This window comes from Bos indicus x Bos taurus, chromosome 8 (assembly GCF_003369695.1).
Source record: "Bos indicus x Bos taurus breed Angus x Brahman F1 hybrid chromosome 8, Bos_hybrid_MaternalHap_v2.0, whole genome shotgun sequence".
In the NCBI taxonomy this organism is placed as follows: Eukaryota; Metazoa; Chordata; class Mammalia; order Artiodactyla; family Bovidae; genus Bos; species Bos indicus x Bos taurus.
The window spans coordinates 59890096-59902398 of NC_040083.1; the positions used below are offsets into that span (position 1 = coordinate 59890096).

General features: G+C 50.8%; 1 protein-coding gene across 1 annotated transcript; it reads right to left on the minus strand.

Annotated features, from left to right (window-relative positions):
- Positions 1-7421: 7421 nt before the first annotated feature.
- Positions 7422-8360, minus strand: LOC113897840 (olfactory receptor 13J1-like). The gene has a single exon (XM_027550801.1). It carries the CDS (start codon positions 8358-8360, stop codon positions 7422-7424), a length of 939 nt encoding a protein of 312 aa, XP_027406602.1.
- Positions 8361-12303: the final 3943 nt, after the last annotated feature.

Below are 12303 nucleotides of genomic sequence, written 5' to 3' on the forward strand. Positions count from 1 at the left end.
CTCAGTCTCCATCCATCTCATTTCGCTCTTTTCCTATCTGCACCATGAAGGTGTTGGATTAATCACCAGTGGGCCTGGGAGCCAAGTAACGTGGATGTGTGACCTGGGGCGGGTCAGCCCTGCCTCTGGAACTCAGTTTCACCATCAGTACAATGAGAGAGTGGACTTCAGGTCTGCAAGCCAGCCCCCTCAGTTCTGTAGTTCTGGTGTAACTTACAGGAGATGGTGGTCCATTCTTATCTCCTAAGCTCTTCTCTCTTCTCCCCAGGCTGACCTAGGGGAGACAAGAGAATACATTTTTGTTTCTTGAGCTCCTTTTAAATCTGCAGTGCTCTTGGTTATTAAGAGGAAGCACGTTTTCTAGGTTATGACTTCATGTGGTTGAATGATGCCCACAGGATTTCAGATTCATTCAGTTACTGAGAATTTGTTGAGTGCCTACCCTGTGCAGGGTGTTTAGGTGCTGGGCTATATCAGTAAGAAAACTATGTGGACAAGAGATGCTGCATTTGTAACAAGTGCTGCTCCTCTTTCTCAAATTAAGTGGGATGAGCTTGGGAAGGCACGTGGGTGATGAGTGATGGTCACCTCATTCCTTTGGGCATAAAGGTTGAACATTTCTACTGCAAAAGATGTACAGCCTTATGCAGGTGTCTCTCCTTAAGATCACAGACCATGAATTGATTTTTAAAAGAATATACAAGAACATACTTATCCCAATAGAGCCACTGATCACAACATTTAACTCTGGTCATAAAAGCCAGTTGAGTATCTTCTTGGCCTCCATATAGCTTTTTAGAATAAATGATATTGACAATAATATTACACAGGAGGGAAAGGTAGGTTCTAATCTGGCAGAGGTGTCCTGGGTCACTGACCCACTCTATAAAGGGAGGGTGGGAAGCTGCCACAGTCTTTGCCCAGGAGCCTCCATGTCTCTTCTGAGGTGGGCTCAGCCCCTTGGGAAATGCCAGTGTCTGGAGGGAGCCAAGTGTCAAGTGTCAGATGGACAGCTGTCTTGTGGCCCAGGTGACCCCCTGCTCTTAGGGATAAATAGGAGCTGATAGTGAACTTCCCTCCCTCCATCTCTTCACTCCTTGATGGACGTGAGGCCAATGTCCTATGACAACATTAGAGTCCTCTCTGTCCTTCAGCAATGGTTCCCTCCCTCTCATTCTTCCTGTAGAATTGCATCTATCGTTCAAATCAGCCGGTGAGCTTAACTCTTCCTAAATAAACCATGTCTGTCCCCAGAGCCATAACTTTGCCCAAGAAGTTCCCTTTTGAAGGCTTGTCCTCCCTCTCCTCCCCACTAGGGGGATGCTTCTTGTCCTCTTCAGAGCCCAACTCCTCTCTCCTTGTCTCCCACCTGCCCCCTGCACAGTTGCCTGCTCCCTTCTTCCTCCCACAGCCCTTGGCCACCCTCCCTGTTCTTGTGCTGCACACCTGTCTCCTCTGTCACACCTGAGAGCAGCCTCTGTCTACTTCGTCCAGGCACCTCATACTGTGAATGCTTCCAAGGCCAGTCAGTCAACAGATAGTCAGCTCAAAAACCCAGCACTGCATGACAGCTTCATAACTATGTATACCTCTCCAATATTGACCAAGTCACTTGGCCTGTGAGCCCCAATTTCCTTTTGAAAAGTGGGGATTCTGTGTATCGAGATGCGACTCACATAAAAAGTACTGGTAAATCACCTAGCGGCAAGGCTTCAGGTCAGAGACTGTGCCTTCAACCACGGCACCTGCTGGATCTGTGCTCCCCTCCTCCCAGACAAGACCTCCAGCATCTGTCAGGACTCCCTCTCTCCCCAGAGCTTGTGCTGGTTTTCCCTCCCCCAGCCTAAATCAGGGTGATATTATGAAGGAAGTTTCTGGATCATATGGGGTAGGTGATTAATCTGGATCAGTCATTGACCGTAAATCTTACCCATGCAAACATTTGAAGGTAGGGATTCTCTTGCTGAAGTTTGGCAAACAGGTGAATATCTCCCTCAGTGTGATGGCTTATTAATTCGCACATCCAGGATATTATTATGGAGCACCTACTATGCACTGAGTGCTGGCGACACAGCAGAGGCTTATGTGCCTTCTTCCCTCGCAGTGTTTGCAGGCATCCCCTTTCTCTTGGTGACCTTGATCCTATTCCCTCCTCTCACTTGGCTTTAGAAACATCTAGATTCTCTTTGAGTCTGGAATGTAAAGACAGAGTAAAACTTGAGGTCTGGAAAGCAGAAGTTAAAAGGGCAGGTCTTTCCCAGGTTATGACTTCATGTGGCTGGATTAAGTCCACAGCTTCATTTCAGATTCAAGTATAAGACCTTTGTCTATGTCCAAGAGTCCTGATAACCTCCCATTCCGACACTGGACACAGGAGTGGGGCTGTTTCCAGGCAAGTAAATGGTAGGAAACCACCTAACTCTGCATTTCTCTCCCCAAACTTGTCTCCATCAGAGAGACTAAGTGGGAATGGCATGGACATCGGAGGGCTTTGTCATCAGGCTCTGGCCTCCCCTCAACCCCGCCTCACCTCCTGCACCTTCGGGCATGCCTCCCCACTTCAGCAGACCACACTCCCCATTGGTGGACAAACCCCACCGGCTCCTGTCCCCTCCTTTTCCCGCTGCTTTCCTCAGGCTGGAGCACCTTTCTCTCTGTACTCATCCTCCAAGGCTCAGCTCACACCCACCTCCTCCCTGGGGCTGCCCTCTCAGATGTCTCCACAGCACTGACCATCCTGACACCATGATGCTCACACAGTCATTAGCACGGTTTGTTGTGCATGTCATTCTCTCTCACACAATAGACTGTGAGCCACGGAAATCACAGGGCTGTGTCCAATTTACCCCCAACCTCCCCAGCACCCCACACAGGAGCTGCCATTTCAGATCCTGAGCTTTCCTTCCGCTAAAATCCTGATCCCCGATTTCCTACTTTGAGATGACCCTCCTTCTCCTTCCCCCATGTGCACACACAGGATGTGATCACAAGGACGAGAGCTTTGGGGGTGCCATCTCCTCCATGCAAGAACAACTGCTCCCTCTCAAGAGCTAAATGAGGAGACAGGTGGGTTTCCTTGCAATTGAACCATCTGATCAGAACACATTCATGGAAATCAGGAATAGCCCATGAAGCTGTAGGCTTGTCACGCCAAAGAAATAAGACTCTGTGTAGAAAACACCATGCTGCCAGGTTACTGACAGCTTGGACTGCAACATGGGCTCAGGCTGGCACCACAGACAGCAACTGTAGCTCTCTCGGTCCATCAAGATGAGCTGAGTTTTGGCTATATTCAGAATGGATAACTAACAAGGACGTATTGTAAAACACATGGAATTGTACCCAATGTTACGTGCCAGCCTGGATGGTGGGGAGGGTGAGGGGGAGAATGGGTCCTTGTATCTGAATGACTGAGTCCCTTCCCTGTTCACCTGAAACTACCTCAATATTGTTCATCGGCTATACCCCCAATACAAAATAAAAAGCTTAAAGTTTAAAATCAAAAAGATCTTACAGTGGGAAAAAAAAGTTGAGCAGAGTCTTGCTGCAGTAACACACAACCTCAGGATTTTAGTGATTTAGCAGCACAGAGGTTTAGTTTTCACCCTTCATATCCATTGCAGGTTTTCAGGGGGCTCGGTTCCATGTTGTCATCCTTAGAGGCCCTGGCTCCACCCTCTGGGACGTCACCAGTTCTCACAGCTGGGGAAGAACACAGGAGAATCTCACACCAGCAGGTCACTGGTCCAACCCAGAAGCAACATGTGTCCCATCTGTCCACAGCCTGCTGCCCTGTGTAATCCTACAAATGCCCAGAGGAGGACCAGACATGCTGCAGAGCATTTTGGTGCAATGGTGTTCTGCAGTAGACTCAGGAAACCACTCTAGTATCTGTCTGACAGGTCTCTCATTCCATCATGTCCTGGAAAGTCAGGTTCACAGACAATCACTGTCTAACTCTCTCCCCACTTGTAGCCCTTCTGAGAGGCAAGGTGATGCCCTGGAAGGAGCCCTAGACTGGGAGTGAGGGGTCCAGGTTTGATTCTTGCCCTTGTTCCCCTTCTGCTCTATGACCTTCGTTGAGTTTCTCCTTGTGTGAAATGGAATTATTCAATATGTGGTTTTTAACACTCTGTACCATCCCTGAAATATTCCTTCATCTTTCTAGCAACTTCCAACCCAGATAAATATCATGTCAGTTTCATTGGCTGGTAAATCTAGTTTGAACCATTTCATTCTTATTTTAAGCTTCAGACATGATTTAAAAGGAAGTTGAGGAGCACAAGGAGAAGCTGCTGTTAGAATGACCCAGAAGTTCCCTCATCTGGATTCCCGCATCACTCCACACTGTGACGGCAGAGCCGGTGAGTGTGGGCTTTGGAGTCAGACCGCCAAGCCCAAGTCTGAGACCTGCCACTTGCTAATGGCTTTCTCAGTCTCAGCCTCCTTACCTGTAGGGATAAGAATAATATTTCCTTGTGGGGGAATTTGAGGATTCAGTGAAAGGCGTTTGCACGGACGTTTGCACAGGGTAAGTATTCAGCAAGTGGTAGTGGTATTGTAGTATCACTTTGTTCCCTTCTCCAAGCAGGTATTCTGGTTTCTGTATGATTAAAAAGATTTCATGAGAATAGTCAACATGCTAGATGGATTTTCCTTGCCTCCTACCTGTTGTCCAGTGACATTAGGGCAGGCAGGTGGCTGGAGAAGCTGCCAGGTGAGGTGATCTGAGGCTTGGGAGAGCAGGGGGAGGGAGTGCTGAGTTCATTACCAGCAGACACACTGTGCTGGGGTGGGCCAGGATCGAGGCCCCGAGCTCCCGAGGCTCAGCCTCCTTGTCCCCTGCCATGTAGGCCTCTCTCCTGCTCCCTGCCTTCCGGGACTCGTAGTCCCTTTCCAATTTAAAGTTCAGACTCTGATGACACAGGTTTGCAGACTTGGCACAATGTGGCTTCAGAGACTCCAGGTTCCCTGTGCTGCCCCAGGAGGGCCTGGCTGGGTGAGGTGGGCACAGGAGAGACACTGGACAGGAATCTGAAGACTGGGTCTCACTGCAGCCCTGCCGCTTGGACCTGAATCTTAGGGGCTATGAAGTGGGGTGTCTCCTGGAAGGAGTGCTGTGGGAACCTGTGCTCATGAAAGATTGTTGTTATAGTTCAGCCGCTAAGTTGTGTCTGACTCTTTTTGTGAGTTTTGTGACCCTGTGGACTGTAGCCCAACAGGCTACTCTGTCCATGGGTTTTCCTACACCGATATACTGGAGTTGCCATACTTATTTATATATCCTTAAGAAAATATCATTAAAAAATTGAGATTATATTGAGTACAAAGTTACTTGTTCAACCTTTTTTATGTTAATTACAGTGTGAGCATTTCCCTTCATCAATTATTCTTCAAAAAATAAGATTTACAATGGCTGTGTCACAATCCATCATTTTGCTCTACCTGAATTTGTTTACACATTCTGACCCAGTTGGACATTATGAGTCTTAGAATTTTGTATTACCAAAAATACCTCTCTGATTAATGACAAATAGATAAATAGACAAATCTTTGTACCTGTAACAATTTTCTCTGACTAGTTCCTAAAAGTAGAGGTGTTCGGTCAAAGGGTGTGAAGTTTTCAAGTCTCTTGATTCATATGCACAACTTAATTGGCAGGAAGTTCATATAAATTTATTCACACCCTCCCCAGCTGTGTATGATATTACCTGCTTCACCGCACTATAGTTAGCGATATATGTTAGAAAAATTGTTTGCAATTTCATGGGTGAAGTATGGTGTCTAATCAGTGACCCTGCTAAAAGGAAGTGTGATTGTAAACTCCCGTCCCCACAGCATAAAGTCCAAACTCCTGTCACGGCATCAAAGGCCTAGCAGAACATCTCTGCAGAAGCTTCGCCCGGGCTTGGTCAGTTGTGGGCTGGGGGCTGCGCTGCTCTCCACTGTGCCTCTGTTCTGACCAGCAGAGGAAGCAGGAAGATGGACTGGAGGGTACCTGAGGGCTCAGACAAGCACTGTGCTTACCTACAGGGCGCAGGAGAGCTGGCCTGCTGCTTGGCGGCTGAGCTCTCCCATCACACAAGATGGTACCACTGAGGCCAGAGGGGGCAGGGAATGGAGATGCTATCAAGCCTGAGTCCGTTTCCTCTGTGTGTTCAAACCCGGGAAGAGGCCGAGCTCCAGGAAGAGGTGGAAATGGCAGGGTCTTAGCAGGTGGGTTGAAGACGGGTGAAGCGGAGTCTCCCCAAGGCCACATGAAGCCTGGATGCTCGGCAGGGAGGCAGTGGAGCGGCTGCTGCTAAAGCGACAGAGGAAGCCAGACCCTCCGCTGCTCCGGTGACCAGCGTCCCAGGGCCTGGGCTGGGCTGGAAATCGTGGAGGCTGGGCCTTGGCACTGCCTCTGCTGTGAGCTCCCCAGGCGCTAGACTGTGCCTGTCATCTGTGAACTTCATCTCAGCTCTGCTCAGATTTGGGGAGGACCCCAGGCTCTGCCCTACATTGATATATTTTCTGTTTATTTAAGAAACCGGTGTGGGCTTGGGGTTGGGCAGGGCCAGACCTTGGGACAGAGTGAAATCCGGTATTACTGGCTCTTAGAGCAACACTGAAATAAAGCAGGAGGAGCACAATGAGAGGTGCAGTGTGGGGAGGCTTCCTGGAAGAGGTGTCATTCAAGATGGGCCTTGAGGTGGGGGAGGGGTAAATCAGGAGTTGGGGATTAACAGATTTACAGTACTCTATGTAAAATAGGAAAACAACAAGGACCTCATGTGTAGCGTAGGGAATTACATTTTAAAAATAAAAGGACAGTCCTCGAGGATCAGATAGTCCTTTTACACAGGGAGCTGTGTGCTGGCTGGGGGCTGCCTTGTGGGAAGAACCAAGAAGGGCACAGAGTCGGGTATTGCTGGGCACACAAGGCTCCTGCCGGGTTGGTGTGTGTGGCTGACAGGAGGGAGTCTGTGGGGCACAGGGTGGGGAAGGGGATTGGTCATGTCCAGCAGGGCCAGGCTGCAGTGGTCTGGAATGCCCCCGCGAAGCCCTTTCACTTCATCCTGAGAGCTCTGGGAGCCATTCAGTGGTTTTAGCCAAGAAAGAGACATGATCAAATAGACTTTTCCGAAATATCCCTTTGGATGACCCTTGGAGGATAGATTGGCTGGAACAAGACTGAAATCTTGAGTCCAGCCGGGAGGCTGGGGTGAAGTAGCAGAGACTGATGCTGAGAGCTGGCCCAGGGCTCTGCCTGGGGAAGGAACAAAGGTGGAATTGTGAGCTTGGATCTGTGGCAGGATCAGTGGGAGGTGGTGCTGCCTTTCTGGGTTGAAGATTCCAGACCCCCAACCCTGTGCCCTACCCATCCTCTCTGTAGGCGAAGGCAGACCTGAGCTGTTAACCTGCAGGAGCCCTGGTCTCCCTCACCTGGAGGTCTGTATCCTGCCCCACACCTTCCTGGCGGCCTCCTTCACCTCCTTGTTCCTCAGGCTGTAGATGATGGGGTTCAGCATGGGTGTGACCACAGCATAGAGGACCGTGAAGACCTCGTCAGAGATACGGGCCTCCTTGCTCTTGGGTTTCATGTACATGAAGATAACGGTGCCGTAGTAAAGCATCACCACGGCCAGGTGTGCTGAGCAAGTAGAGAAGGCTTTGCGGCGCCCGGCGGCTGAGGGTACCCTCAGGGTGGTGGCCAGGATAAGCGTGTAGGACAGGCAGATGAAGGCCAGGGGCACGGGCAGCAGCAAGATGGCACCCACCAGCAGGAAGACCTCACTGATGGACGTGTCACCACAGGCCAGCTTCAGGACTGCCAGGATCTCGCAGGCGAAGTGACTGACCACACGGTGGCCGCAGAAGGGCAGCCTCATGGCGATGACTGTCTCAGTCACTGACATGAAGAGACAGAAGACCCAGGCGGCTCCCGCCAGCAACCAGCAGAGCCGGTGGCTCATCAGCACGGGGTACCTAAGAGGCTGGCAGATGGCCAGGTAGCGATCATAGGCCATGATGGTGAGCAGCAGACACTCTGTGGAGCCTGTAGACAGACCCAGACACATCTGGAGTGCGCAGCCAAGAAAGGAGATGGTCTTCTGGGCTGACAGGAGGTGGACAAGCATCAGGGGGACAAAAGTGGACGTGTAGCAGATGTCCAGGATGGAGAGGTTGCCCAGGAAGAAGTACATGGGTGTGTGCAGGTGGGCATCCAGCACACTGACCGCCACGATGCCTGTGTTCCCCAGCAGGGTCACCAGGTACATGGCTGAGCACAGAGGGAAAAGCAGGTGCTCCAGGGCAGGGTAACCTGAAAATCCTTTCAGGAAGAACTCAGACACCTCTGTGCTGTTGACTGGCTCCATATCACAGAGCTCTGGAGGGACGCACGGCTAGGAGGCAGGGAAAGAGGGTGCAGGGTTTAGGGGTGAAGCGTATTGCTAGGGCTTTTCGATCCCTGACACACTTTCTCTCTGAAACTCTGGGCAGTCCCCATACTTCTTCCAATCTTCAATAGATCCACGTGAAAAATGAGGAATGAGGTGGGTCAGAATTTCTCTAAGAGAGTGTTAATGGAAATGTGGGCAATCTGTAAAAGCAATTTGAAACAACGTTGGATTAATCAAAAGCAAAGAATTTACTGTGGAACTTCTCAGAGTCATTAACACACCACTGTGATTGGTGACTTTCTGAAAGTGATGCAGAGAGTAGGTAGTTCCCAAACTTATTTGACCATAGATCCTCCTTTTACAGAGCACCCGTTAACCTCCTGCAAATAAGTATTCTAGCAGCAGAGTTTTGGGAACAATGGGCTGGATGGAAGGTCCTCAAATCTTAGAAGCACCTGTAAGGATTACATGGGAATCACCTGGAAAGTTTGTGAAAGCACAGTTTCTATCTTATTCAGTCTGAGTGATGCTGTTCTGTTGGTCAGGGGACCACACTTTGAGAATCACTGGGCTAGATGGTCTCTGAGGGTCCTCCTGGCTTTCAGGAAGACGAGTTGTATCATACTGTTCCCACGGATGGAGATGCCTGTCTCATTTATCTCCAAGCCTGCAAAACTCTGACATGCCTTTGCAGTCAGCTCTGGTCTCCATGCATGAAGCACACATGCTTTGTATTGGAGGGGCTCCTGGCCTCTGAGCCTATTAGGGGCTCGTCCACCTGTGAGCCCATAGGTCCTGCTTCATCAGCTACTGCGGATTGACCTTCAGAATTGATCTTCACCATATTCATTGGAAGGACTGATGCTGAAACTGAAGCACCAATACTTTGACCATCTGATGGAAAGATCTGACTAATTAGCAAAGACCCTGATTCTGGGAAAGATTGAAGGCGGGAGGAGACAGGGAAGACAGAGGATGAGATGGTTGGATGGAACCACTGACTCAAGAGACACGAGTTTGAGCAAGCACTGGGATTGATGATGGACAGGGAAGCCTAGCATGGTGCAGTTCATGGGGTCACAAAGATTTGGACACGTCTGAGCAACTGAACTGACTACTGATGTGTTTTTGAGTGAAAGTTTGATGGGCCTTTCAGCCTGCCTCTTATTTTCTCTTAACCTGAGCCAGGGCTCCTTGGGCTTCATGAACTCCTAGGCATCAAATTGCAATAAGCTCTGAGAGATTAATCCACTGGAGCTCCCACTGTACAGGTAGGGAAACTGAGGCTGCACAGCAGGTTCCTGGCAAGATGAGTCTAGAATCCTGTTCTCCTAACAGCATGAAAGCTGCACTGAGCTCACAGCAGATGTTTGCTTCTGTTAAACCCCAAATATTGGTTGTTCTTTCATCACCCTAGATGGACATCTTTCTCCTAAGTGTCTCCCCCTACTCCCAATCTTCTCAGCAGCTAAGGAGCAGGACTTAAACTTTCCCTCGTGTTTCGGGCTCTTGGAACCCGTGGGACACACTGTTCAAGCCTGGTCTGGGTTAGGCACCAGTCCTCTCAATGCCACCCTTGCGGGAGACAATTTCCTTCTGTTAGTCCTACCATGTTTATTGCTTTCAGAATCGAGAAGGGATTGAGATCCTATCACACCCCAGACAGGGTGCTAGGCATTAGCGGAAGGAATGAGAACACATGTGCCTCCAGGCCAGGAAGCCTCAACCATTCCCTGATAATAATCCTCTCCAGTTCCTAGCTGAGCCTCATCCTGCTTCTGTTGGCATGCCTCTAGTTGGCATGCCTCTAGTGACGGGAAGGTTACTCCCTTAGACACACTTTTCTTTTTGCTGTCAGGCCACTCGACGCGTCACAAAATCCTTCCTGATGTGGACTCTCTCTGGGTCTCCCTGGGCCTCCAGCACCCAGTCAGGCCCAGGCTGGGGTCCCTGTGGACTCTGCCCTCACATGCACAGACGTGGGGTCCCGAGCTTTGCGCGCTGCCTCGGAGGCGGAGGGGCATTTCTGCAGCAAAGAGAGCACTGGCCTTGCCCTGGGATCTCAGATAGAAGGTCTTCCCTCGCTTTGACTGTTTCTATGTACATTGCTGGGTCAGCAGAGCGTGAGCTGGGAGCTCCCTTCAAGTCTCAGCAGAGAAACTCCAGGCTGGCTTCCTGGAGAGGCACCCTGGACGGAGTAGCAGTGGCAGCAGGAGGCGTGCCAGGGTTGGGGAGGCACAGAGGTGGTGGGCACTGTGCTGCAGCCCCAGTGGCTGGGTCAGGCAATGGCCTCCTTCTTTGCGTAGTTCAACGGACCACAGAATTTATCCCCGAAAGTCATTGGCAACTGTCTGCAGTCAATGGCTGCAGACACGCTTGTCAGAAGATACATAAGCCCACACAGGCCACCACACAGGCACCTACCTGCCTGTGTGCACAAACACTTGACTGGCAGCCAGGTGCACACATTCACCTGTGAGTATACACACCACATCAGGCTCATGTGTGCATGTACAGTCCTTTGCTTGAGTGTATGTGCCGCAGGCACTCTCTTGTTCTCTTTCACACACACACATGCACACACACATGCACACACACACACACACACACACACAACCAGTAGAGCAGACCCTTGGACCTGTGCCAGAGCTTCAGAGGACCAGGCAGGACACAGAAGGTGCGTGGAGACCAGGCAGGGGCCCTGGGCATATCACAGGAGAAGCAGCAGCCCTGCGCTTGGGGAGCAATCTCTGCCTGGGATGAACCATGAGCACAAAGAAAGCTCAGACCCCTGACATGGTGAGCAGACCTGCTCAGTGCTTCATCTGCATTCTGGCCTGAGTGCTGAGAAACTGAGAATCTGAGCCGCTCAGCCCTCTCTCCTGGACTGGGTGCCAAGAAGAGCCTGGAGGAGCGATGTGGCTGCAGGCTGTGGGACTCTGCTTCCCAGAGCTGGGCCAGGGAGCTTTGTTTGCAGAGCCCACAGTGTCTTTCAGCGTATCTTCTGGCCAAATGCTATGTGAAAACCAGTTCAAGTGCCACTTCCCCTGGGAAGCCTCCCTTTATCCTCTCCCAGCCCACCTGAGCCCTCTGTCCTGTATGCATCACGGCCGTGTGTGTGCACCTGGAGGATGGTGCTCACCTTTCTCACTGGCTTCCAGCCTGTTGCTTAGCCCCACCAGCCCACAGGGAGGTCTCCCACTCCCCTCCTCACCCAGATTCTGAAGGCCAAGCTGAAGCCCCCAGCCTGGCCACAGCCAACTTCTTCCTGTCCCATTGCCACTTCCTGAGGCGAAGACACATTGGGAGTGAGCAGCTGGCTGCTCAATCCAAGCGGTTCCTAGCCTGGATGACTCCTGTCTGAACTGGGAGGGGGCTTGCAGATCAGCAAGACCACCCCATCAGCAAGTATGGGAGAAATGAAACTCAAAGAAGGAAGGGGCTTGCCCAGTGCTGCACAGTGAGTTAGAGGGGAAACCAGGGCTGCAGGAGTTCCCTGGGGCTCCTGATCCCAGCCCTTTCCTCTGCCCCATGTCACCATTTTTTTACTTACCTTCAGCCTCTTCCAGATCCATGTGCCTTGTTTCCTGGAAGATGTTTCTGAGACCAGGAACCTTCACTGGCTGTAATCAGGAGAAAACAGGTCCAAGAAGCAGGTCTGAGCCTCCTCTAGCCAGGGAACCTCAGTGGACAGGACCCGGAGTTTCACATTACTGGAGCTTTCCAAACTAAGAAGACACACCTAGGCTGTCGTAGAGTTTAGTGAAGTGTTTGCAATATGATACAGTTAAGTGGAGCTCTTAGAATTTGGGAGAAGTAGACCAAGCACTTAGAATGCAGCGCATTCTCTGCAGTGTGTCAGGTTTGGTAGAACTAGGAGATTCTGGTGGGCTCAAGGCTGAGCAGGGTGCCCAGTGGT

Coding starts and splice junctions, on each gene's coding strand:
- LOC113897840 (XM_027550801.1), bottom strand. CDS start 8,360: ATGGAGCCAGTCAACAGCACAGAGGTGTCTGAGTTCTTCCTGAAAGGA.